We start from the raw sequence: 24057 nt of genomic DNA, 5'->3' as shown, positions 1-24057 counted from the left end.
TAATGTATCATTTATATGTTGCCATGTTGTCCCGGAATAGAATGGGCCACCCCTTCCTTTAAGTGTAGTAAGTGGGTGACTAAAGAGAATTAATAGTCGAGGGATGGGCAGCAGCGTTCCTTTTAAAATATCATCAAAGCATAACTGCGGTTGCCAATTTGTCTACAAAACGTGGCAATTACTGGCAAAACCCCTCTATGTTCAGTGGTAGACAGTTAATGGGTAACATGATGATGTATATGTTATAACATTAATTTGGCTTTTGCTGTCATAATATTGTAATTATTTGTAATAAATAAATAAATGTTAGTAGAGCTTATGATATTACATTACATTTCATATAAAAACTCAGTGAGACTACATTTTGTTTCAGCCGAAACCTCGGATTGGATATTTTGTAGTAGGCCCCCTTTTATAGCAAGCAATATGGTTGTAACAATTGGTTAATGTCTTAAAAATAAAATTATTTTATATAAAATAATTACTCTAAATTATCTATTTTCAATTTACTTTGAATCTCAATTAATTTAAATGTAAATGTGTCATTCAATTATGATACAAACTAATATATTTTATTGATAAATATTTATATTAATTATATCGAAAAGATTTTGATATTTTAATAAATTCACATAAATTTTAATACAAGAATAGAGCACGTTTTTTGGTTCTCACAGTAATATGTAGGTCATCATTTTATTAAGCGGTACCGATAGACTAAAGAATTGTGTTTATTTAATATACTATAAAACTTGCCAAATAATAACTAAAGAACTAAAGAATATCTAAAGAAGTAATAACTTTTGATCATTTTTTTATTAGTTACATACTAACTTTGTTTATTAAGTAATGTTATTTAAAAGAAATAAATTCTATTAATTACAAGCTTATTTCGTCATATAAATCGATGACTTAGTTTGATTCTCTGTGAGGTCAAAACATATTAAAAAATTTGATAAATAATAATTTTATTTATTAAAAATTTAATTATTCGTAATAAAGTAATTATTACATTTAATTTGAATTCAAGTTTAAATAAAATATGTCATATAAATTTTATTACAATTCGAATACACATTTAAAACATAAAATATACACAAATTAAAGTGGTAACATGTTCTTTAAACCGTGTAATTATATGAACACATGTAGTGAAAAAATCTATTAAAATGTTCCTTGTAAAGCAATGGAATTATTCAAATAATATTATAAACAAAATAAATATTTATACACATAATGAAAAATAACATCTCCTGTTGCATATAAATATTTAATAAAAGCGCAAAAAAAAAAAATGAAAATTTAATCTCGCGTGTGTCGACCGCGCTGTGTAATATCAATTTTAAAGTTAATTACGGCGACCTTACTCGTTTGGAGCGACGCGGACCGCCAATGTAATTCGGCGTCCGTAAATTCCTTGACCCTTTTACATTCAAAAATTCTATTGCAGGCATGAAGCCGCGGATGAAAAACCATTACCGGGCCCATCAACTGTCCGTATGGCTGCGGTTGATCCCGGAAATCCATAGAGCGGGGATGAAGGACGTGGTAGCGAAGCACAACCTATTCAGAAACCACAACGACCCGGAACTGTACGATGGCCTCGTCCGTCCGGACCCACTGACCCGTGCCAACTATTACGACCCGACTCTAGAACTATACCGCAGGCCGATCTACAACGTCACATTGGATATACCATCAACGACAATGGACACGTACGTCACTACCTGCATAAGCGTAATGTCCGCCAGACCAGGCTCCGCGGTCACTCAGAGTCACGTACCCAATAACACTCAACAGGACGTTTCTAATCTTGAAGTTGCAGGATACACAGCTTACTCGACAGCACTGAGCGTCACTATAGCTATCGGATGCTCTTTGTTGATTCTAAACGTCCTCATTTTCGCTGGCGTCTACTATCAGAGAGATAAGACGAGGTTGCAAGTGAAAGCGTTACAACAACAACAAAAGAGGAATCACAACTCGACGTTCGATAGCGTATCATCTAAACACCCTCATTACTTCGTGGGCCACTCGCAAAGTTCGAGTACGATAGTAGATATAGATCATCAAGATAAGAACGCAATTATAGCGATGACAAACAGAATGCCGCATTTCACGAGCGCTAACTGTCCAAATGTCTGTCACACTGGCATACAAATGTCTAATTTGTCACAGAAGCCCAGCCCTCCATCGAATAGGGGGCAATGCACGACGCTGCCGAGAAAAGTCGGTTTCAGCTATCAACAGCAGAGTCAGATTTGCAATGCATCGTCTTGTATGACTTTGCCCAAAAACGCTACGTTTATGAGCAGCGCGAGCAATTTGCCTGATGTTCAGGCTCAAACTGGACAGTCCCAAGGTCCAGGGAATGGATCAGTGCTTCCTCCCCCCTCCTCGCCCCCATCGCAGCATTTCTCGCAAAAGTCAAGAGTGCCACAAGCAGCAATGTCTGAAATGAACGTATGAGATATGGAGGATATTTACAATTATGTGTAAAGTGTTACAGTAGGTGACGGGACACTGTATAGTGTAATCACTGGACAAAACATGGTTGTAAATATCAAAAATGAATAAAGAAAATTATTGTAAATAATTAAAAATGTTACAATTATACACTATTTATAATACAGGTAATGTTTTAAGGTTTATAGATGTATAAATATAGGGTTTACTAATAAAATAATTGAATAATGTAAATTGTAACTTTCTGTTCGTTCTTGTAAATATAAACGTACATAATTTGATATAGTTTCCATTGAAAATGGACGAAATTCGTGAACTAACTCGCATTATTGCACGATGAAATAATTTTATTACTTTAACTGTGACATAAACTATTACTGTTCTCTTAAAATTGAATAATTCTAATTGTTAATTCATATTAGTGTATATTATTACCATTAAAAATGGCGTAATGATTGTAAATAAATTAGAATCTTAAAGACTGTATACTGTATTGTAAGTAATAGTTTAATTTTTCAATAATTTACAATTTGATGAGACACAAGTTACCGATGGGTTTTGAAATGTTTAATTTCAAACAACCCAAAAATATTTAAAAACATTCTCAATTAAACTAGTAGTATTGTATATTGGTATAAATTAATGTTAAATCTGATTTAAATTACGTTTGTATTAAAAATCTGTGTCATAATATTAAATGGTAGAATACCACAAATTTTTTGGAAACATTCTTATTTTTTCAATATTTCGATCAACAATACTATTCAGATACCCAATTAGACCAAAAAAATCGTCCAAGCAAATAACTACGCACTTGCTGAGTGACTTCTGATTTATAATCAACTTTTTTATATTTAATTTTAAAGTCGAATACCGAATTTATTAAAATTTTCGATTATCTTTTGTTTTAAACTTAGATAGATGATATCATATTTTATATTTAGTTAGTGAGACGTTATTATTTGAATCTTTAGTTTGTGAGACGTTATCTAATTGATATTCTTGATCGAAGTATCGTATTATTATTTTAATTATTACTGTTTCTTCATGTACCTTTATAGGAATTCGTATAATTACCTTAATGCAAACGGCCTAACCTTAAAGGGACTCAAGCCACTAAGAATATGGCTGTATTTAGGCTAATGTTCAACGATAATGGCTGGACCTGCCTTCAACAGAAGTGATCGTTAGCCATGGTTTATTGTTTACTATTACTATAAACGAAGGGTACACCTTAGGTCTGGTGTCTATGAAATTTTCATCTAAGTAGACACATTAAGTGAAGCGTATAACATATTCAGATATTATATCAGAAAGCAAATGAAATTGGAAATTTTTTATAAGTGATAAATCTTATTAAATTTCAAAGACAAGTAATTGGAAAAGAGAATATCGAGTTATTTTCTCTGCAGTGCAGTAAATGTATAATTACTTTTTAATCAATTAATCATTTATTTTGTATATATATATTATAATAGGTACATTAATTAATTACTTATTGGCACTTTAAAACGTTAACACAAAATATCATAAAAAAATTATTTTAGCATAGCATGCAACATTTTTATCTCATGAATGCGGATTTTGTCTGCTAACACTTGTCTTAGTTTTAATTATTCTACACTAGACTGTGTTTGTAATTTGGAAAGTAATTTGGAAGAAGAATCCTAATACGTCCTCTCTTATTGATGGCAATAAGAGGGGACGTACTAGGATTCTTAGAAGGGAAAAGAGGATGCAGTAGGAGTTACCATTTCATTTTTATCCCAATAAAAAAGTCTTGTACAACTACAGCCTCATATGGTAGTTCAAGTAATTATGAATTAGGTTCTTAATCAAGTAGAATTCGGTACACGGCGATATTGATCAATTAATATATGGACATAGTAATAGCGATCGGGTTTCGCGAACTTTCGTCGCGAATTATACTACAGCGGGTCTACCATGAAATGAAATTCCGAAATTTCGGACTCAATTTCGTGTTTTTTTTTTTATACCAAAATCGGATCAATAAATGAAGTTTCGTTCGTCATACATCCTATCATAAAAATTCAAAGGAACAATATTTTAACATTTTTAATATTTCCAAACGGCATGTATTATGTAATTTAAACATCAAATTTGTGTTTCGTTTGGCTCCCAGTTTACTAAAAATTAAAATCATTATTAGAATTAATTATACGTATATTCATATAAGATACTTAGTTGTCATCATTTATTCCTATCAATTTTTTATCCTAAGATACAGTAGACGCAACCAATAAGAACTGGTAAGAAACCCGACCATTACGTATCAGGTATAATCTAGACAAAACATCGAGTGAAGTAAATGTTTTAGTTCCCATTGTATAATTCGCGTTAAAACCCAACAACACAATACTACAGTTAAACGAACGACATAATTAACTGAACGATTAAAATTGTCAACTAAAGCAACTAAGTTATTAATATATACTAAGCCATTACTCCTTTGAACTTATTACTTACAATCGCGGAGTCAATAAAAACCAGTACTTATTGCTTTCTTCCAAGGAGCACTGAGTCGCCTTACTTAGTTATATAACTTTATTGCTCTTTTAGTTTTATTTATTTGAAATTTCCTTGCATTTATGAATACGGCGTCGCTCAACTATTCGAGCTTGAATTTTGTTAAAATACTGCCATATTTCCTAGAAAGATAGACCCGTCGCCTCAAACTATTTGAGCAATTTAATTTTCAATTCTCCTCTCGCGACGGTCGGGCACGAAAATTTATAAAACGTGGCGATACGCCACCTTTGTGCCTCTGATAATGCAAGCGAGGATGCGTAACTATTTTATAATAACAATAATAGTTCTTAAACAAACTCTTACGTAACAATAAAAGCTGACAATTTGAGAACTTGGTCCTTCATGTATTCATTTAAAATTCATCCCTTAAAGAGCAATTCTAACTCATAAACAAGAAACAGTACAGCCTGTATTTAAGATGTCATCACTCTTCGCAAGTGTTTAAGCTATAACTTTAAACTTAAGCTCTTATAAATAAGGGGCGTCTTTGTGCCATTAAGTTAGTGTCTTGTGAATTAAGTGTTTGAAATTAGTATTTGTACTATTTTTTTTTCAATTACTTGTCTTTACCGTGACTCTACGTTAATTAATTACAATTCTTATTACTATTGTTATACTTTCAATATAACACTACAAAATTTTGTAAATATCATTTTATAAAAAAAAATTATTACAATAAATTATTGATTAAATTATAAACAATTTAATTAAGAATTAAATTAAATTAATTTTAATTATTTCCTAAGTGGTATGTTGTATTAATATTTTTTATGTAAAAAGAATCCATAATTATCGAACTATGTTGAAATTTATATGATAACAAGTTATCTAAACGTTACTACGAAATCTTATGACAAGTATCAAAATTAAAAAAATAAGACAAATAAATTCATGAAAAATATTAATTTTGTTTCGATTCATTACCATAATTCATTTGATATTAATTATTAAACAGACCTAGCGCAACATAAATTTTGTAAAGTGAATGAATGAATTAATAAAAAATCGTTATTGTTCCCTACAAAGAATTATACAGACTATGAATATTAACAATATGTGCACAAACAGAATGAATGCTTAATTACTAGCAAAACTTCCCTTATGGGGATGGCTTATGTCCAGCAGTGGACAGTTAATGGCTGAAATAATAATAAAAAGATAAAGGGGCAGCAATGGGCGGCCTTATCGCTATATAGCAATCTCTTCCAGGAATCCTTAAAAGTATATTACTTTTCAAAATTTACGCGACTAAAGGTTTTATAACACAACTTAGAATAGCAATTAAACTGATGGAGTTAGCAACCTTTGTTTATAAGCGACTAGTAGATACAAGTTCGTTTTTGTATTCTAATAAAATCATAAGAATACAAAAACAAATACAACGAAGCTAACCATGTACAGAGATAACTTTTATCCTAATACAATCATAGCAATCAAGTGAACCCCTAATCTAATGGTAAACAATTACCACAGCTAATGGATACTTGCAACTCAGAAACGCCACCTGTATCGAACCGAAAAGAAAAATTTTTAGAAGTACCCTATACAGCCTCTAAAGAAAGCTTCCACAAAAAACTCATCCTAAAAACTAAACGTTCTTGAGAGAAAATTCCCCTGAAACTGCGTTGTACGCTACTATTTACATTTTTGGCTGTAGTTATGAATTTTCTGTTAATGGTATGGGATTATATAGAAGGTGGTCGTAGGTATCATCCGAAAAAAATCACTCATCGACATTATTTCAAACAATTCGTTAGAATCGAGTTAAAAGACCCAAGCTTGTATCTAAGTGCTCTCGCCCAAATCTGAAATGTATTTGTAAAAGCCAACCGCTTAAATATTTTTTTTATATGTCGATCGGTCTGATGGAAAGTGTTGGTAAGATCTAAGATGAAATGCTCTTATCTTTCTGTAATATTTTATGAAGATCGGACTTATGTTTTAAATGTTCATAAGGACGGATACCAAACAGTCAAAGGACAGAATGATAAGGCTCCGTCTTAGCCATTTGGCTACCGAACCAAAAAAGTAACAAAAATAATATAGCTTCCCACCATCCCCTGTTAAAGGAGATGGCCATTTCCCTTTGAAAGGCACTCTAGATTTTTCCTCGTAAAGGATTCCCAGCTCGAGTCTATAAAACACCTTTGACAGAGTTATCTACGCCATCTTTTTCACGGCTCATATTAGGGTTATTTTCTCTGAGGTGCTGACTAAAATGCCGTGCAGGAGCGTTACACATTTTCAGCGTCAGGTTTTTATCTGCTTTGCAAAAAGAACTACCGAGTTTTGAATATTTTAGACGTAAAAAATTGTATTTACATATTTCGCACTGCAAATATATATTTGCAGTGCACGTAAAAAGGAATTTTACATTTAACATTATTTAGAAAACAGAATTTTATGAATTCTTTGTCTGTAAACGACAGATAGTACTTGCTATCAAGTAGACTGTTAGATTGTTGGTCATTTCGATCGCCTGAAAGATATTCAATTAAAATTTCTTTACTACTTATTTTAATAATTCATTTTTTATTCCTATTGGTTATGCCATAATATATAGTATTTTTTTATTTATTTATTTCTTTTTTTATGAAACTTAAAACGGCAAACAAGCTGACGGCCCACCTGATAGAAAGTGGTAACTGTTGCCTATAGACATGAGCAGTATCATGGACATAACAAAGTATACTGTTTCACCCATGATACCTCCATGCGTTGCCATTCCTAAGGACTGACGTGTTATTCCTCTGTACTCAATAAATTCACTGCATTATGTCACCCTACAAACCGAAACACAGCCATGCAAACACAACTGCTTCGTGGTAGAAACACGAATGGGACAGAAGTGCTCAAACAAACGACTTTTGTGCAGTCTCCCTCTGGTTTTATTATTAGATATTTATAAGTTTACATCCCCACAGATGTGATGGAGTAAAAATACCACACCCAGAAAAGCCATACAGGAACAATTATTCTTAAATTCATCTTTTCGCGTCGCTCGCAATGGTTATGCGAGTGTTAAAGGGGGTCGCAGTTTTGAAAAACAATGAGACCTCAAAAAATTTGTTTAACGTAGTGATGCGCAAGTTTACTAATCCAACTACTAATTATTCGACTGAGCAAATCTTTCGGATTATTGAATATCATATCATAAGAAATTAGTAGCCGAATGATTTGAAAATCATTCGACTCCCTCCACTCAATCCACAGGAAACCATTGTGGTAAAATGGTGAAATTTTCTCCATATGTCAAGTAGCTTGAGTTCATTCTCACCTTCACAAATACCCCACAAGGGGGGAGGGTGTTAGTAATGCGGCCTTCAGTCTTATTACTACTACCTTGACAGGTTAACCTCCACGTGGTCCCCCTAGAAACCATCATGCTGAATTCCAGGTGTATTTATCACGATGGGCTATTTAATCTAGTCTTTCATTTTCACTTATCATCCCTCAATGGTGCCTCGCCAGTGTATATCGATAGCACGGGCGGGGTTACAATTCCATTATCCTTCAATTAAAAAAAACACCGCAGGCGCAGTGCAGTCATGCCTGCTACCTACCATTCCATTAAGATCTATAAAAAACAACCATTTTATATTTGCCAATTACTTGATTCGTATTGTATACATCCGCATGTTTCAAGAAACTCAGCGAAGCAATCTAAATTCAGTGAAACTCACTAACGAAAGCGTACGAGTATAAGAGGAAAACTCAGTAAACCAACGATTCTAAGTGGTATCGGAAAAGTTACGAAATTAGCGAACCCTGACCTTTTCAGGTCTTGATATCGCTTTCGAAGTTTGAAAAGGAGATAAGTTATAATCTATTTTTATATAGTGTTTCAATCACTATTGTTTCATTCGAATCTGACGCCAAAGGTTTTGTAGAATTTTCATAAAAATATTGCACCTATACACCGCTGCACCGTGTCGGTTCCGGCATAGAATGGGCCTCACCAGAGGGAGACTTTGTACAAAAGTCGATTGCTTGGGTACCTCTGTCCCATTCGTGTTTCAACCGTGAAGCAGCTGTATTTGCATGGCTGTGTTTCGGTTTGAGATGTGGGATATAGCGTGAATTTACTGGGTACAGAGGAATAACACCTGAGTCCTCAGGAATGGCAACGCATGGGGGGTATCATGGGCGAAACAGTATACTCTGTTATGTCCATGGTACTGCTCATGTCTATAGGCGACGGTTACCATTTTCCATCAGGTGGGCCGTCAGCTTGTTTGCCTTTCTAAGTTGTATAAAAAAGAACCTTCCTTTCCCGTGGGTGTCGTAAAAGGCGACTAAGGGAACGTATGTTCGAGAGACGGGAAGCTTCCCTCTTAAAATATTTCCAAAGGCCTAACTGCGATTGCCAACCTGCCTTCCAAGCATGGCAACTAAAATCAAAACTCCCCCTTTTGGGGAGGCTTATAACCGAAGTGGGCAGTAACGGCTGAAATAATGGTGGTGTTGATGGTACATAAAAAAATAATATTTATAATGAAACTTTAATTACATTTACAGTTCTATATTTAGTATTTATTTATTTATTTTTTTGCTGGGTGAAAATGGTATGGTAACCCCGCCTGCGCTAACGGGATACGCTGGCGGAGCACCAGTGAAGGGTGATAGATGAGAATGAAAACAGGCCTGTTAGCCCATCATGATAGTTTCCAGGGAGAACCGCGTGGAGGTCGACTTGGTTGGGTATATTGCTAGCAATGGGATTCTCAGTCTCCATTACTAACAATCCCTTTCCCCCCATTTAGTATTTAGTAGAAAATTAATAATGACGTATGTTGTATCCAGACTTGTTTATAGTTCTATATATAGCTACACGGAGTGAATAGAACCTGCTTGTTGAACAGTGTTGCTATGCGTAAAATATTATTTCTCCCTATATGCGTACACAAATAGAATACCTATAAATAAAATGACAAACGAAAAGGCGATTATTAATATTATAAATTTTTAAAGCTTTAATGATACATGTATGTTTGGATTATTGTTACTCTTTCACGCAAGAACTACTGAACAGATTTGAATGATTTTTTAATGCTTACAGGATACAGCTAGTTATAAATATATAGACCTAAGAATGACGAGATATACTATTACTTACTATATTTAAGTTCTTAAAAAATGGTATATTAAGATTTCTTCAAGACTTCGGAAACGAGCACGTGGCCATAGGCTTAGAGATGGGCAATCCACCTGGGTGGGTTTAAAGTCTGGTGGGTAAAAACCGGGTGTTTTGGGTTTATTGGGTTTAAACCCCATAAACACCCAAATTTTTGGGTGTTTATGATTTTGTACTTCATCATCGTCATCTCAGCCGCAAGACGTCCACTATACTGGACATAGACAATATTATTATGCAGCCTACAGAATAAAAACTTTTAATTTGATTTTGAGTTTATTAAGAAAGAGATGAAAGTAAAATGTAAAACTACAGTCAATCACTGTCAGATTCAGAGTTATTACAAGCGATGAATTGTATAGGTTCGATAGGCTCTATTTCGTCTAAACTGTTATGTTCATTTACTTGCTCAATGAAAGCTTCTAAGGTATTTTCTTCATTAAACTGAATGTCCTCGCATTCAGCTTTATGTTTAAGATTCCAGTTATAACAAATGAATGAAATTTTTTCAGTTCTTTCAGTTGTAAGTCGATTTCTTTTGTTATTATGTATGTAGCCTTGGATACTAAAGGAACGCTCAGTGGCTGCCGAAGTACAGGGAGCTGATAGAATACGAATCGCTACTTTGCTTAACTCAGTGGAACCACAAATACCTTTCCACCATATTAGGGGCTCAATGCTATCTAATGAGCTCCATACAAATCCTCTGGCCCAAAAGTTTTCTTTAGCTTTATAACACGCCAAATCTGCCATTACATTTGACAAACTTAAGTGTTGGCTTAAATTGTAGATAAACTCCATACCCTTAAGTTCTTCCTCTTGAGTAAGTTCGACTCCTAGAGTCCTGGGGTCTAGAATATATGCTGCAAAATGTATTGGCCTCATTGCCATATTGCATCTTGAAGATACTGATGTTAGAATCTGCTGTTTGCTTTCTTCGCTCAATGTCGAAATCTCATTTAATGCAAAACGTATCTTAGCTTGTACATCTCTAAATGTAATGTATGTGCGATGCAAACGATTCTGGTCGCTCTCTAAGTAAAATATGCTTTCAGTGACTGGTTCCAAAATACTTATACATTCCCCTGTCTTCGTCCAGAAATCATCACTTAGAATTAAATCTTTAATATCTCTTGAAATTACCACATCTTCTCTAACTGTTAATATTTGCAAAGCTATCTTATTTGCTTTCAAACTTTTTAACGAAGTAACATGACTTCCCCATCTTGTAGCACAAGGCAATTTTAGTGTTTGTGTAGAATCTTCACCCTGCCTTGATTTTATCAACAAGGAACTTAATCGTTGACTCCTTTTAACAGTTTTTATTATATTTATGGCTTGCATAATAAACACAGTTACTTCTTGTATCTTTACAATATCTTGGCACAACAAGTTAAGGATATGTGCACAGCAACCGAGAGGAACAACATGTGGATATTTGAGTTTTGTTAATTCGAATGCCTTTTGTATATTTCTAGCGTTATCGCCAATAAGTACAAGAAACTTATTTGCTCCATACACTTTCATTACTTTTTCAACTTCTTGGCTAAGGTATTCACTAGTGTGAGGATTACTTTCTGTATTCAAACTTTTAACGTATGCAGGTTGAGGTTTTGATATAAGAAAGTTTATTATTCCTTCATTTCTTAAATTAGACCAGCCATCGCACTGAAGGTGTAAGTAACTACAAGCATTTAGTTCCTCATTTAACTCAAAACGCATTTCTCTATATATTTTATCTAAGTATTTTGTCGCTAAAGCTTTACGTGAAGGTATTTTAAATTTTGGTTGCAATTTTTCGAAAAATTGTATCCATAAAGGATGTTGCACCATCGATAATGGCGTCCCTGTTACAAATATAGCTCTCGCTAATTCTGTTTTTATATGATCATCGGTGTCTTGAAACTCAGCATTTATTGTAGTGTTAGCAGACGACGAGGGGCTTATAAAAGAATCATTTGTCTCTATCTCTGACAGTCCAGACATTTTGGTTTTGGACGAGCTATCTTTTATAAGTTTCATAGAGTCTTTTAATGTTTCTGGAGATTTTGGACAAGTGATAAGATGTTGAAGCATTTTGGCAGCATTACTGAATTTGTAGACCTTATTACAAAGCTTGCAAGAAACAGACTTGTTTGGTAAAGTACGGTAGTGCTCCCATATGCGTAAATCTTTAGGTCTCCCCATTGAACCTAAAAAAATGAACGATGATTAGTTGGTCTGACGAAAATTCAACAATAGAGTGCCTATTTTTTTACAATGATTATTTCTTGTTATTTACAATAAATTTATTAAAAAAATAATAAAATAAATACAAAAAACCTTTGTAAAATTACATCTCCTCGGAGGATTAAACGCAGACGCTAGTTTATTATCGTATTGTTCTGTATTTTTCTCAGCAACTTCTTTAATTCGATTAGGTACTTACGCATATTATGTTAAAAATAAATATCTAGTACACATCTTAGGCTATCCACCATTATTATCCAATGACGACTCTCAGCTAACTATGCACTATCATCCAAAATAAACGTGTATGGAAAATTTTATCCCAGTCGGTTGAGGATTGAGGATAATTGCATCAACATACGAACATACCTACATACTTTTATTTACATAACGCAAGCTAAATAAAAGCTTGTAATAATACATCTAATTTTAAGTTAAAATTGTTAAGTGATCATGATATAATTGTATCATTCAAAAATCCACTTACCTTTAATTATTTCTTGTTAAGTATAAATATTATTTCAAATCTGCTCCCTTAATATGCACTTTTTTACTGCTTTTCCTACCTAACACGTTACCAGGAAGTCACGTTACCAGAGTCAGAGTAATAGTGAACACGTTTGACAGTGATTGTCGTCGCCTCATATTCAGCGTCGACGAATAGGGGAATCCCCAGTCATAATGTATTGCATGCGTGGCGGTCTTACTTCAAATCCATAAACAAAGAGATAATTACAGAACTCGATACTAGATGGCGCTGTTTTTGTTTGAAGAAAGTTTGCGGGCTAAAATACATAGAATTTCATCAATGACTTCCACAAAGAACAACATTTCTGTTTTTTCTAAGTCCGTATCTCTTCCGTATATTTCATAAGATATAAGCTTGGGCTACATTGTTATGCAACGTGATTTTGTCGCTGTCTTGCTAGCAGGGTTGACAGATATACGATTTAAATCGTACTCATACTATTATTTGTCTATTTTTTAATGTACGATCGTAAAGATTATGATCGTAATTCGCACAAAAACATACGACTTTTTGGTTACCTGGCAACATTTTTATTATGAAACGAACATGCTCACATCATCAGTCACATGCAACAATTTATTGGGGATTTCCCCTTCACATCTGGCAGTCCTGCTTGCTAGAATATAGGTAAGTCAGCCACAGTTACTGACGATCGATATTTAAAGGGTATTGTTTTTGTGCTAAATATTTCATAAAAACGTTATTTAATACTTTGTGGATTATTAATTTAGTTGATAATCACTGGAAGTAAAATGGATGCTAATTTGAGAGATCAAGATCTTCGTATAAAACAGTTAATAAAAGAAAATCTACGTAAGTACTCTTTTTATACCTAGGTAGGTAAGGTATAATAAACACAAAAGGTACTTAGATCGCGTGTGTTCGAAGCATTTATTCTAATAAATTTAATTTAAAATTGTAGAAAGAAAAAAATGTCTGCCAAGCCGTAGCCGAAGCCGATCTCCAAATATATTTGGCGATAGTGAGACCCAGTGTCCAGATGATTTACCCAGCGTCGTCGCAACAAAGAAAAAAACGAGGATAAAGTAAAAGAAAATTTACTGAAAGAAGAAACAAACTGTTCTAAATGCTTAATTTATGGAGAAGAGGATAAAAGAAATGAGTATTTCGGACTGTTAGTGGCTCAAGAATTTAAATATATACGGCCATGTGTGCGAACGAGGTGTTATGAAGAAATTTTAAAGTATCTACGGGAAGCAAAAGGCCAACATGTTGATCAACTGCAACATGAAAACACTGAAAATTAATTACTTTCATTTTATTATATATAGATTTTTAAAATTTCCTGAAATATTATTAGTTAACGTTTTATTTAATATTGTAGAATTGATCAATACAATTTATAAAAATAATTTATTGGTATTACTTACATATTTTCAAAAAAATACGTAAAAACCTATTTTTTTGGGTGATTATGGGAGTTTATGGGTGTTTATTGGGTTTTTACCAAAGCACCGGGTTTAAACCCGGTGCTTTGCCCATCTGTACATAGGCTACAGTGACCGTTTACCATCAGACGGATTGTAAGCTTGTCTGCCACCTTTGTGGTATAAAAAAACCGCCTAAAATAGTCGATAAATTTAGACGGACTGAACCTTATTCATTTAAAAATTACTTATAAATCCTTAAAAAAACTAGACTGTAAAATAAATTTTCTACAGTTAATGATTTATGGTTATAGGTGGACAAGAAATTTTACGAAAATATGCTATACTTATTTAAAAAAAAAAATTTTTTATTTCAATGTTTCACGTTCTCTATAAAGAATGAGCAAGTAATCTATTAGGGACTTCAATGTAATATCTAATCATATTATTTTTTGCTTAATAGAAAATTTCTGCTCCCGCTGACCCAAATTGCAAGACCCTTAGCGTGCTGAAGGGCTCTTAGCATCGCCACAGCGTATGCAGCTAAAGTTAGGGTTGTCAACTTATGTACTAACGTAACTTACTTTAATAATTTTTGAGGTAAAATAATTTATTTATACTATTTACAGCACACAAATACAAACACAGATATGCATGCACAAAAAGCGAAAGAAAAAAGGAAAGTAAATAAAAGAAGTAACATAATTTTTCCTTTCATGCCGCAGTAACATAAAATGTTCACAACTCAGTTCATTATTTTGCTCTCGAAAGGCCAAAACATTGTTTTTCTGTTGTTCCCAAAAGTTAGCCGCGGATTTTTCTCACAAAAAATATTATTTCTTGGATAAAATAATTGGTAAAATAACATACCTAATTAAGATACAGATATTAATGAATAATATTTGTGTTTAATATTTAAGAGAAAATAATTGTTATAAAATAATATTAGTACATACATGGCTAATAAAAATAATAAAAAAAGTAGAAAATAAATTATTAAAGTTATTACATTATACCGCCGTGTGGTCCCGGCCATCCCTTCCTTTCCCGTGGGTATCGTAGGACGCGACTAAGGGAGGGCGAGGGAAAGGCACGAGCATTCCTCTAAAATTATTAAAATGTAAATATTCAAAATGTTTTTCAAAAGGGAACTAAAGAGGTTTCTTCAGAGTTGGCTACTCGCGCGTAATATTCTGGTATTGCAAGCGCTCATAGGCTATGGTATACTGTTTACCATCAGGTGGGCTGTATGCTTATTTGCCACCTCAGTTGTATTTAAAATAATTATCTCGAAAGCCTAACTGCGGTTGTCAATCCATCTGCCAAGACAACTACTGGCAAGATCACCCCAAGGGGGAGATTTATGTTCAGCAGTGGACACTTAAAGGGTGATATGATGATGATGAAATATTATAAAACAAAATTGTCAATAATCCTCTTTTCTTACATTTCTCACCAGAGGGCGATGGTTACCACTTACCATCAGTTGAGGCCGTCAGCTTATTTACCACTCTAAATTGTATAAAAAAATATATGGGGCTGTCGTCTTAAAATAAATATTACATTTTTTTTACGAGAGTTTAGTATATTTTTATCAAAAATATAATTACTTTGTTAAAAATTAACAGCCACTTTATTATAATACGTTACTACGTCAACCTGTTTTACCTTTTCCTCATAAATTTACTGAATACTCATATTACATTATTTTTTGTTTGGGCATTCCAGTTACCTATTTTAATGGTATGTTTCCCTGTCCCGCTCGGCTCTCTCATCAATCATTATGACGTGTGAAGCCTAGTAGGATTATGAAAACAGAAATTAATTTTAATTTTTAAAATATATCTACATCTACACTAATATTATAAAGAGAAAATATTTGTATTTTCGTATATGTGTATGTTTGTAATGAATAAAACTCAAAAACTACTTTGCCGATTTCAAAAATTCTTTCTACATTAGAAAGCTACATTCAACCTTGAGTAACATAGGCTATATTCACTACTATAAAGATATTATGTTAAAAAGTCAAATATAGAAAATGCGCCGCCCGCCGCCCGCGCCGTGTCGGCCGCGTGGCTAGCTAGCCAAGCATTGTAACGGTGCGAGAGAGGGGTTAAGTGCGGCTCATAAAAATGTAAAATGTTGTAAAAATGTCCACCCGAGTAAAGCCGAAACGAGCCGCTAGTTATTTAAAAATACATCTTTACTGGTGAAGAATTGTACAAAATCTATATTTCTGTATCATCTATCAATTCTATAGACAATCAGATGGTGAGATATGATAGCGTAGTATATTTAGTTCCATATAAAAAAAAATGCAGACTTCAATAGCTGCAAAATCAATTATTTTGATTTAAAAATCAAACTACTAAACCGATTTTGATAAAATTTCTATGTGACCAATCTGAGAGTATAACTTTTCAGATGAAAAAAAAACAAGTCGGTTTAAAAATAAAGAATTTATGAAGTAAGAAATATAAAAAAATAACAACAAAGTTAAGAATTTTCTTTTTTTGGAGTCAGTTAAAATAGCTAGGTACTATGTGTTACTATATATATGATACTATACGTATACTTGGCAACCGCAGATAGGCTTTACAGATGTTCTAAGACGGACACTGCTGCTGTAAGTAACGGTAATGAATTATTTATCTATTTATGTTTATAAATTATTATTTTTCAAATTGTAGTGAAAATAAAGTGAGTTAATAAATAATAAAAATTATGAGTTGACAACCCTACGGTATACAGTGAGGGCGCCCATAAGAGCCATTCCAGCACTTAACGTGTGTCTAACGCGCGCAGTGAATTCGTTACGAATACATAATTTATATGGAAAATTGGGAGATTCACGTAAAAATATGGCGACGAACTAAATTAATATTATAATACAACAGCAATTTATATGTATGACGAACGACTGCACGAACATTTGTGTTTAATTTACGATCGCTTTATATGAGGTGATTAAGCTGAATGCTGAATTTATAGTGTAATAAATATTTTAACAATAGTAAAACGGCGAATAACCCCGTGAACTTGGTGGTAAGGGTCAGCGCACACCGACCGAGTGGCGGCGAACAGGCTAATGTCAATTTGTAATGTCAATTTTTAAATGTCAACTTTCGTATGTCATTAATGGTAATGATGCATATACCATTTTGAAAGTTTTTTTGTATACATCTTAGAATGGCTGATGGAAAGTGGTAACCGTCGCCTATAGACATGAGCAGTACCATGGACATAACAGAGTATACCCTTTCGCCCGTGATACTCCCCATGCGTTACTACTTACCTCTATATCTAATTCTCAATTAATTAGTATTGTGTGCGTGAGTGCGCATGTATTTTTTTGAGTGTGTGATATGTGAGGGAGAGTGTATGCATATCTGATTGTGTACGTGTGTGTGTGTGTATTTGTGTATATTAGAATAACTGCCTGGGTGTATATGTGTGTACTTACACACATGTACACACAGACACTCAATCAGGGTGTGGACATATGTGAGAGCATATGTATACGTGTGTCTCTATATTTGTTTGTATATATTTGTATGTGTTTAAATGTATAGGTTTTTATATTACATCGCTGTGTTTATTTATACTTATAATAAATCTGTAGAGAGATCAATTCTGTACATGAAATATATTTCCAAAATAACTATTAGGGGGTGATAAGTGATACTGATGCCAAAAATGCAATCAGTAAAATTTTTGTCTATTTGTCTGTATGTTCGTTATAAAAACAAAAACTACTGGACGGATTTTAACGAAACTTGGTACAATTGTTCTTCGTACTCCTGGGCAGGTTATAGTATACTTTTCATCACGCTACGATTAATTGAAGCAGAGCAGTGAAGAGAAATGTTGGGAAAACGGGAGAACTTACTCCATTTTTAAGCTTCCGTCGCGTGTGCAGCCTTAATGGCCACTTTTTTAAATGTAAAAATGTCCACCTGTGCGAAGCCGGGACGGGCCGCTAGTCTAGAATATATGTGATTTTAACCAAAAATCTTTTATTACAAGTGAAAAGTTGAAAGCTATAAATATCTAGTAAATATAAAAATAAACAGGTATTTCACATCTGAAATGCACATAAAACTGTTTCATTTCTTGTGTAAAGTAAAAAGACGATCCATTTTATATTTTATAGGGCCTTAAAGTCCGTTGCCTCAATTTCTTACTTTATACCTGTCTCGGTTTAAGATAGGGATTTAACACTACACAGCTCCAGCTTAATTTTCTTCAAGACTTTGTTTAACTTGGTTTATTAAAATTGCTAAATATGAGTTTTTACATAGACATAAAGTTGGATAGATGTCGCAGAGAACTTAATACATTTTGAGTGTCAATTTTATACTTTAAGTAAGATCAACATAGTGTACCCTTACATACTTAGACTGTAGACAAATTTAAATCCCGAATGAATATAAATTTGAATGCGGTTTGAAAGGTTTTTAAAATCGGTCAAAATCGGTTCAGAAGTCTAGTTTTTAAATCAAAATTACTGGTTTTTTTCCAGTATATAATCAGTTTTTTCGCGGAACACAATCTTAAATTGTATGATGCTTATCTTTATGCACACAAATTTAACTTTTATAATAAATTCATACAAATCTTATCAAAATTGACTTCAAATATTCTTAATTGTATAGTAATTATTGTTTGTTCTAAGCCATATAAATAAAAAAATCGGATCTCCGTTAAATTAATTTGTATTTAAAATACATAGTGTACATAGAAAGATGTCTACTTTCTATGACAATGGATGGCAGAAGGATTGTAAGGAATATATTTAGTAAATTATTACTTATTATTCCTGCGTGGTCCCGGCATAGAATTAATCACTCCTTCCTTTCCCGTGGGTGTCGTAAGAGGCGACTAAGGGACGACGAGGGGTAAGCAGCAGCGTCCCTCTTAAAACATCTCCAAAGTGTAACTGCGGTCGCCAATCCGCCTGCCAATCGTGGTAACTGCTGGCAACCCCACCCCCCCCTCCTCCCATGAGGAGGCTAAGGAAGCTGATATGGTGATGATGAATTATATATATATATATATATATATATATATTGCTAACACCATACATACATATATATATATAGACTTTTGATATCAACAAAGTTAATATTTAGTTGACAGTTGACCAGTTCTTGATTAAGGTAAATTAAGAAGGACATTTAACCCGCCGGAGATGCCTTTGTGGGCATCAAATATCGGTGAAGCCAAACTATTCGTGCATGATTTATTAACAAACATACTTACCCATTACAAGGGAGGGTCGTCTAATCCTTGTATGACTAATTATGTAAACAAAGACACCGGCAACCCCTGACAATCATGCAGAAACAATGAATCTATAATGGGCGGAATTAACCTGTTACCTTAGCTTGGATTATAAGGCTTACTTAAAATGTTAATTATAAGTAAGTATTATAATTCAATAATATTAATGCTTAATTATAATGATTGTTAAAAATGGGGATAAGTAGCCCCACTGTTAGCCATACACCCTGTCAGGTGGACCTCCTCGCGGTTCCCACCGGAAACTGTTGTGTTCTATTCCAAGTGAATTCGTCACGATAGGCTAACGGACCTGCCTTTTCATTGTCACCTATCATCCTTCACTGGTACTTTGCCAGCGTATACCGATAGCGCAGGCAGGGTTACCATTCCATTATCATCCATTTAAACGTGAAAGTGACTGCTTGTTTGTTACCTCTTGGCGCCTTGAAATGAAATTAAATGAAATACTTATTTTAGTTTAAACAGAAATTAAACATAATAAAGGCCGTGGGCACCAGTTAGGGATGATAGATGATCATGGAAGTAGGTTTACTAGCCCATCATGACAAATGCAACAAGTATTAGGCACAATGGTTTCCAGAGGAGACCGGAGGAGGAGGTTGTCCTGACAGGGCTTGCTAACAATAGGACCGTTAATCCTCATTACTAACAATCCCTTTCCCTCTAATACACAGGTTAATTTAATTTGGTATACTCTTGTCATCGATCGTGTGCCTATCGTACCAGCAAGCTCCGTCTAACATTATGATAATACTAAACTTCAAGCATTCACAGTAGTTTTCCAATGACTTCGGTGTCCTTTGTTAAACTTTGTAATTGTGAGGCCGATGTGACTTTGTCTCCTTTAACTTTGTATATTGTTGGGTATCGAATAAATTGGCATTGATTTTGAAATTAGAACAATATTGAAACAATTAACTAGTGGTGAGAGTGAAGAAACTTCCAGCAACAGTATTTCCGGACCGAGTCACCAGAGGGAGACTTTGTACAAGTTCACTTTCGTTTGCTTCGGCACCTCTGTTCCATTCGTGTTTCTACCGTGAAGCAGTTGTGTTCGCATGGCTGTGTTTTGAGTTAAATGGTGTGGGATATGGCAGTGAATTTACAGGGTGCAGAGGAATAACACATGAGTCCTCAGGAATGGCAACGCATGGGGGGTATCATGGGCGAAACAGTATACTCTGTTATATCCATGGTATTGCTTATGTCTATAGGTGACAGTTACTACTTTTCATCAGGTGGGTCGTCAGCTTGTTTGCCATTCTAAGTTGCATAAAAGAACCCGATGCAACGTCGTAACCTTCAAGAAAAGAGCAAATTTATTTTTAATAGGCCAGCAGCACACCTGCAATTCTTCTAGTATTGTATGTGCTCATGGACTACAGTAGTCACTTACCAACAGGTAAGCTACATGTTCGTTTGCCTTTTTACATGTTTGTTTGCACTATGCAATAAAACTAGGACGAATAGACTTTATAAATGTTGATGTGGTCATTTTATTCATACTATTGACGTGGCAAAGGATAAGCAGTTACTAAAACCCATGAACTCATACAATATCGGGGACATTACGTACGTATTACTGACTCTGAAGTAACCCCTTTTTTGAAGAACCATTGTTATATATAAGTACATATGTGTCCTACCATACGTTGTTATAAAACATGTTGAAACAATAATGTAGTGTTTAGTTTAAAATATTACATTTCATATTAACATGTTTGTCTACCCTGTCATATTCGATAAACTAGCAACTTGAACGGTCTTTACATGGCTTTTTTTTAAAACGTGTTAATCGCTGATAATGTGGCTTTCTAAAGATGAAAGAAATTTTAAAATTGGTTATTTTTGATATATATCAGTAAAAATAATAAATATTTCCTGTATATAATATTTACATATTTATATATTGGTGTATTTAAAACCCAACGATTTAATCAAAATTTACAAAACCATGTCTTTTCATATAAAAAAAAAATGTTCCAAATCGGTTTATAAATAACGGAGGTATAAGGTAACAAACACAAAACGAAAATAGTGGCGAATTGTCAATCTTCAATTGTATGAGTATATTTCTACCTATGGAACGGACTGAAATATCCATTCTGTTCTACTAGTAGAACTAAACGAACTAACTGTTTTAAGTGTAGAACAAATCGGATTTAAAATCCGTTCTGTTCTATAAGTAGAAGAAATAGAACTCAAAAACCCGTACTGTTCTACTAGTAGAATAAAAAACGAACTAAAAAAATCGTTGTGTTATAGTAGTAGAATAAAAAACGAACTAAAAATCCGTTCTGTTCTACAAGTAGAACAAAACGAACTAAAAAATTCATTTTTTTCTACTAGTAGAACAAACTGAACTATAAAATCCGTTCTGTTCTTGTAGTAGAACAAAACAAACTAAAAATCCTTGTTTATTTTTAGTAAAAAAAAGAAAGGAGATAGAATTTATATTAATTTACATCCGGATTGTTCAACAATTTAGTTCCACTATAATCCTTTTTTATGAAGTCGATTAAAAACTCCATAACCGGTAAAAGGCACATCTATCACACTAGATCCTTACTATCTTTACGAGGTAGGCAGAGACAATAGCCAATTAAGGGATGACAATGAATGAAGACATAAATTTTAAACGTTCAAGCCTGAAATAATTCGAACTGTGGGGAAACTCATTCGTATCAATCTCACAGCGTCATACAGATAAAGTTGCGGTGGCCGGAACAATTGTGAAGTTATAACAAAGGACGCGGTGCGGACTCGTTGGAGAAACTAAATGCTCGAAACCCTACGAAAGTTCCGCATTATCATAATTTTAGAAGCGGATTGTTCTATTATCTACAGGCTGGTCGATTTCATGAGGAATATTATGAATGGTTCCGTAGATAGTGGATTGATTTGTTTTTATTTTACATCTTTGGTTCCGTTTTGCCTTGGTCCTTGGGATGCGACCTCACGGCCGCCTTCAAAAATATCGATTGGACGTTGAGGTCCAAGACGTGGAAGCCTATGGTCTCTCCACGAAGGGTGTGATTAATATTCTTACCGAGGCTTTCTCTATAGGCTACAGTACAGGATTCTTCAAAATGAGCGTAACAAAATTTCTTAAGAGTCGACAATGCGCGCGTTGGATCCCTGGTGTTACAGCCGTCCATAGGCTACGGTAAACTCGTTTATCATCAAACGGGCCGTATGCTTGTTTGCCACCATAATCGTATAAAAAATATGTTAATGTATAAAAAAATAGCAATGAATTTTATAATTTTTTTTAATGCGTCATAATGCAATGGTAACCACGCCTGAGCTATCGGTATACGTTGGCGAGGCACCAGTGAGAGATGATGATAGGTAAAGATCAGTTAGCCCATCGTGAAGAATTCCACTAGAATTAACCACCATTGTTTCCAGGGAGAACCGCGTGGAGGTCGACCTGATAAGGTGTATTGCTAGCAATGAATCAGTTAGACCCCACTACTAATAATCCCTTTGCCCTCTATTAAATTTTATTTTAAAGAATTTTACATATTTTATAATAAACTAACCTAGAAATAATTCTAATATTTACCAATAAAACAATATTTTTCATAATAGCATAAATAAAAAATAGGGGAAAATCCATATAAAGATGAAATCATCGTATTAGTTCAGGAGGAGGGGAGAGATTTATGATTTCCTTTTTTTTAATCTTTAAAAAGCGTTGATTGTTTAAAAGGCCGGCAGCACACCTGCAATGCCGCTGGTGTTGTGGGTGATCATGGGCGGTGGTAGTCACTTACTATCATGTGAGCTGCATGCTCGTTTGCCCCTGTGTTGTAATAAAAAAAAAACATTCAGTTTCGTTAATAGAACATTAATAATATCATAATCTCTTTTACAATGATGATAATTATTCTAATTTCACATGTACTTGAAGTTAATGATTTTCTTTATTTTTATTTTAGGATTTTTTCATTATAATCTCATTGTAATATAGACGTTAAACACAGAAAATATCTAAATAAAATGTAAGTCTATATTTTCCCATAATTTCTATGATGTACGTATCTATATTCTTTATGTACGTATCTATTTTTAATCTATTCATCCGTTTCAGTCTTCCGTATTCTTAACATGTCGTATTCTCACACTTTAATCTGTGAAAATAAAATATATACATATATATTTTTATACTAACTTTTAGCCGTAACATTGTTCACGTTACTGAAATGTATACAATGTAGGAATAATAAGTAATGTTTTATGGGATGGAGAAGGACGTAGGCTACATTCTTCTCTATACCATCTTCTCCATAGTTTACAAGTTTTACTCGCGGCTTTGTTTGCGTAACAACGATACGTTTATTGACCAGGTTAAAAACCTACTTGACTTAAGTCTACTTTTCTATATATATATATATATGTCTTCAATGATGTGGTAAAAACGTTTCTTCAGGGTTGGCAACGCGCGCGTA

The 24057-nt window shown here is 33.7% G+C and overlaps 2 protein-coding genes across 2 annotated transcripts in view; one reads left to right on the top strand and one right to left on the bottom strand.

Annotated features, from left to right (window-relative positions):
- Positions 1-5808, top strand: part of LOC113523087 (neuroligin-4, Y-linked-like) — a 111744-nt gene extending 105936 nt beyond the window's left edge. The window contains exon 11 of the mRNA XM_031914117.2: positions 1451-5808. Within this exon, the coding sequence (XP_031769977.1) occupies positions 1451-2469 (1019 nt within the window). The 3' untranslated portion in view covers positions 2470-5808. The remainder of the gene's footprint in view (positions 1-1450) is intronic.
- A 4397-nt stretch (positions 5809-10205) lies between these two features.
- Positions 10206-14412, bottom strand: LOC128201759 (uncharacterized). Its single transcript, XM_052899630.1, has 2 exons — positions 12867-14412; positions 10206-12342 (listed from the first exon to the last, which is right to left on the bottom strand). The coding sequence occupies exon 2, from the start codon at positions 12335-12337 to the stop codon at positions 10466-10468; it is 1872 nt and encodes a 623-aa protein (XP_052755590.1). The 5' UTR covers positions 12338-12342; positions 12867-14412; the 3' UTR covers positions 10206-10465.
- Between the last annotated feature and the right edge of the window lie 9645 nt (positions 14413-24057).

The sequence above is a fragment of the Galleria mellonella genome, unplaced genomic scaffold, assembly GCF_026898425.1.
Source record: "Galleria mellonella isolate WM207_F2 unplaced genomic scaffold, CSIRO_AGI_GalMel_v1 utg59, whole genome shotgun sequence".
Lineage (NCBI taxonomy): Eukaryota > Metazoa > Arthropoda > Insecta > Lepidoptera > Pyralidae > Galleria > Galleria mellonella.
This window is presented reverse-complemented; position numbering and strand designations above follow the sequence as displayed.

Excerpts from the sequence above, each read along its gene's own strand:
- LOC128201759 (XM_052899630.1), bottom strand. The coding sequence starts at position 12,337 with ATGGGGAGACCTAAAGATTTACGCATATGGGAGCACTACCGTACTTTA.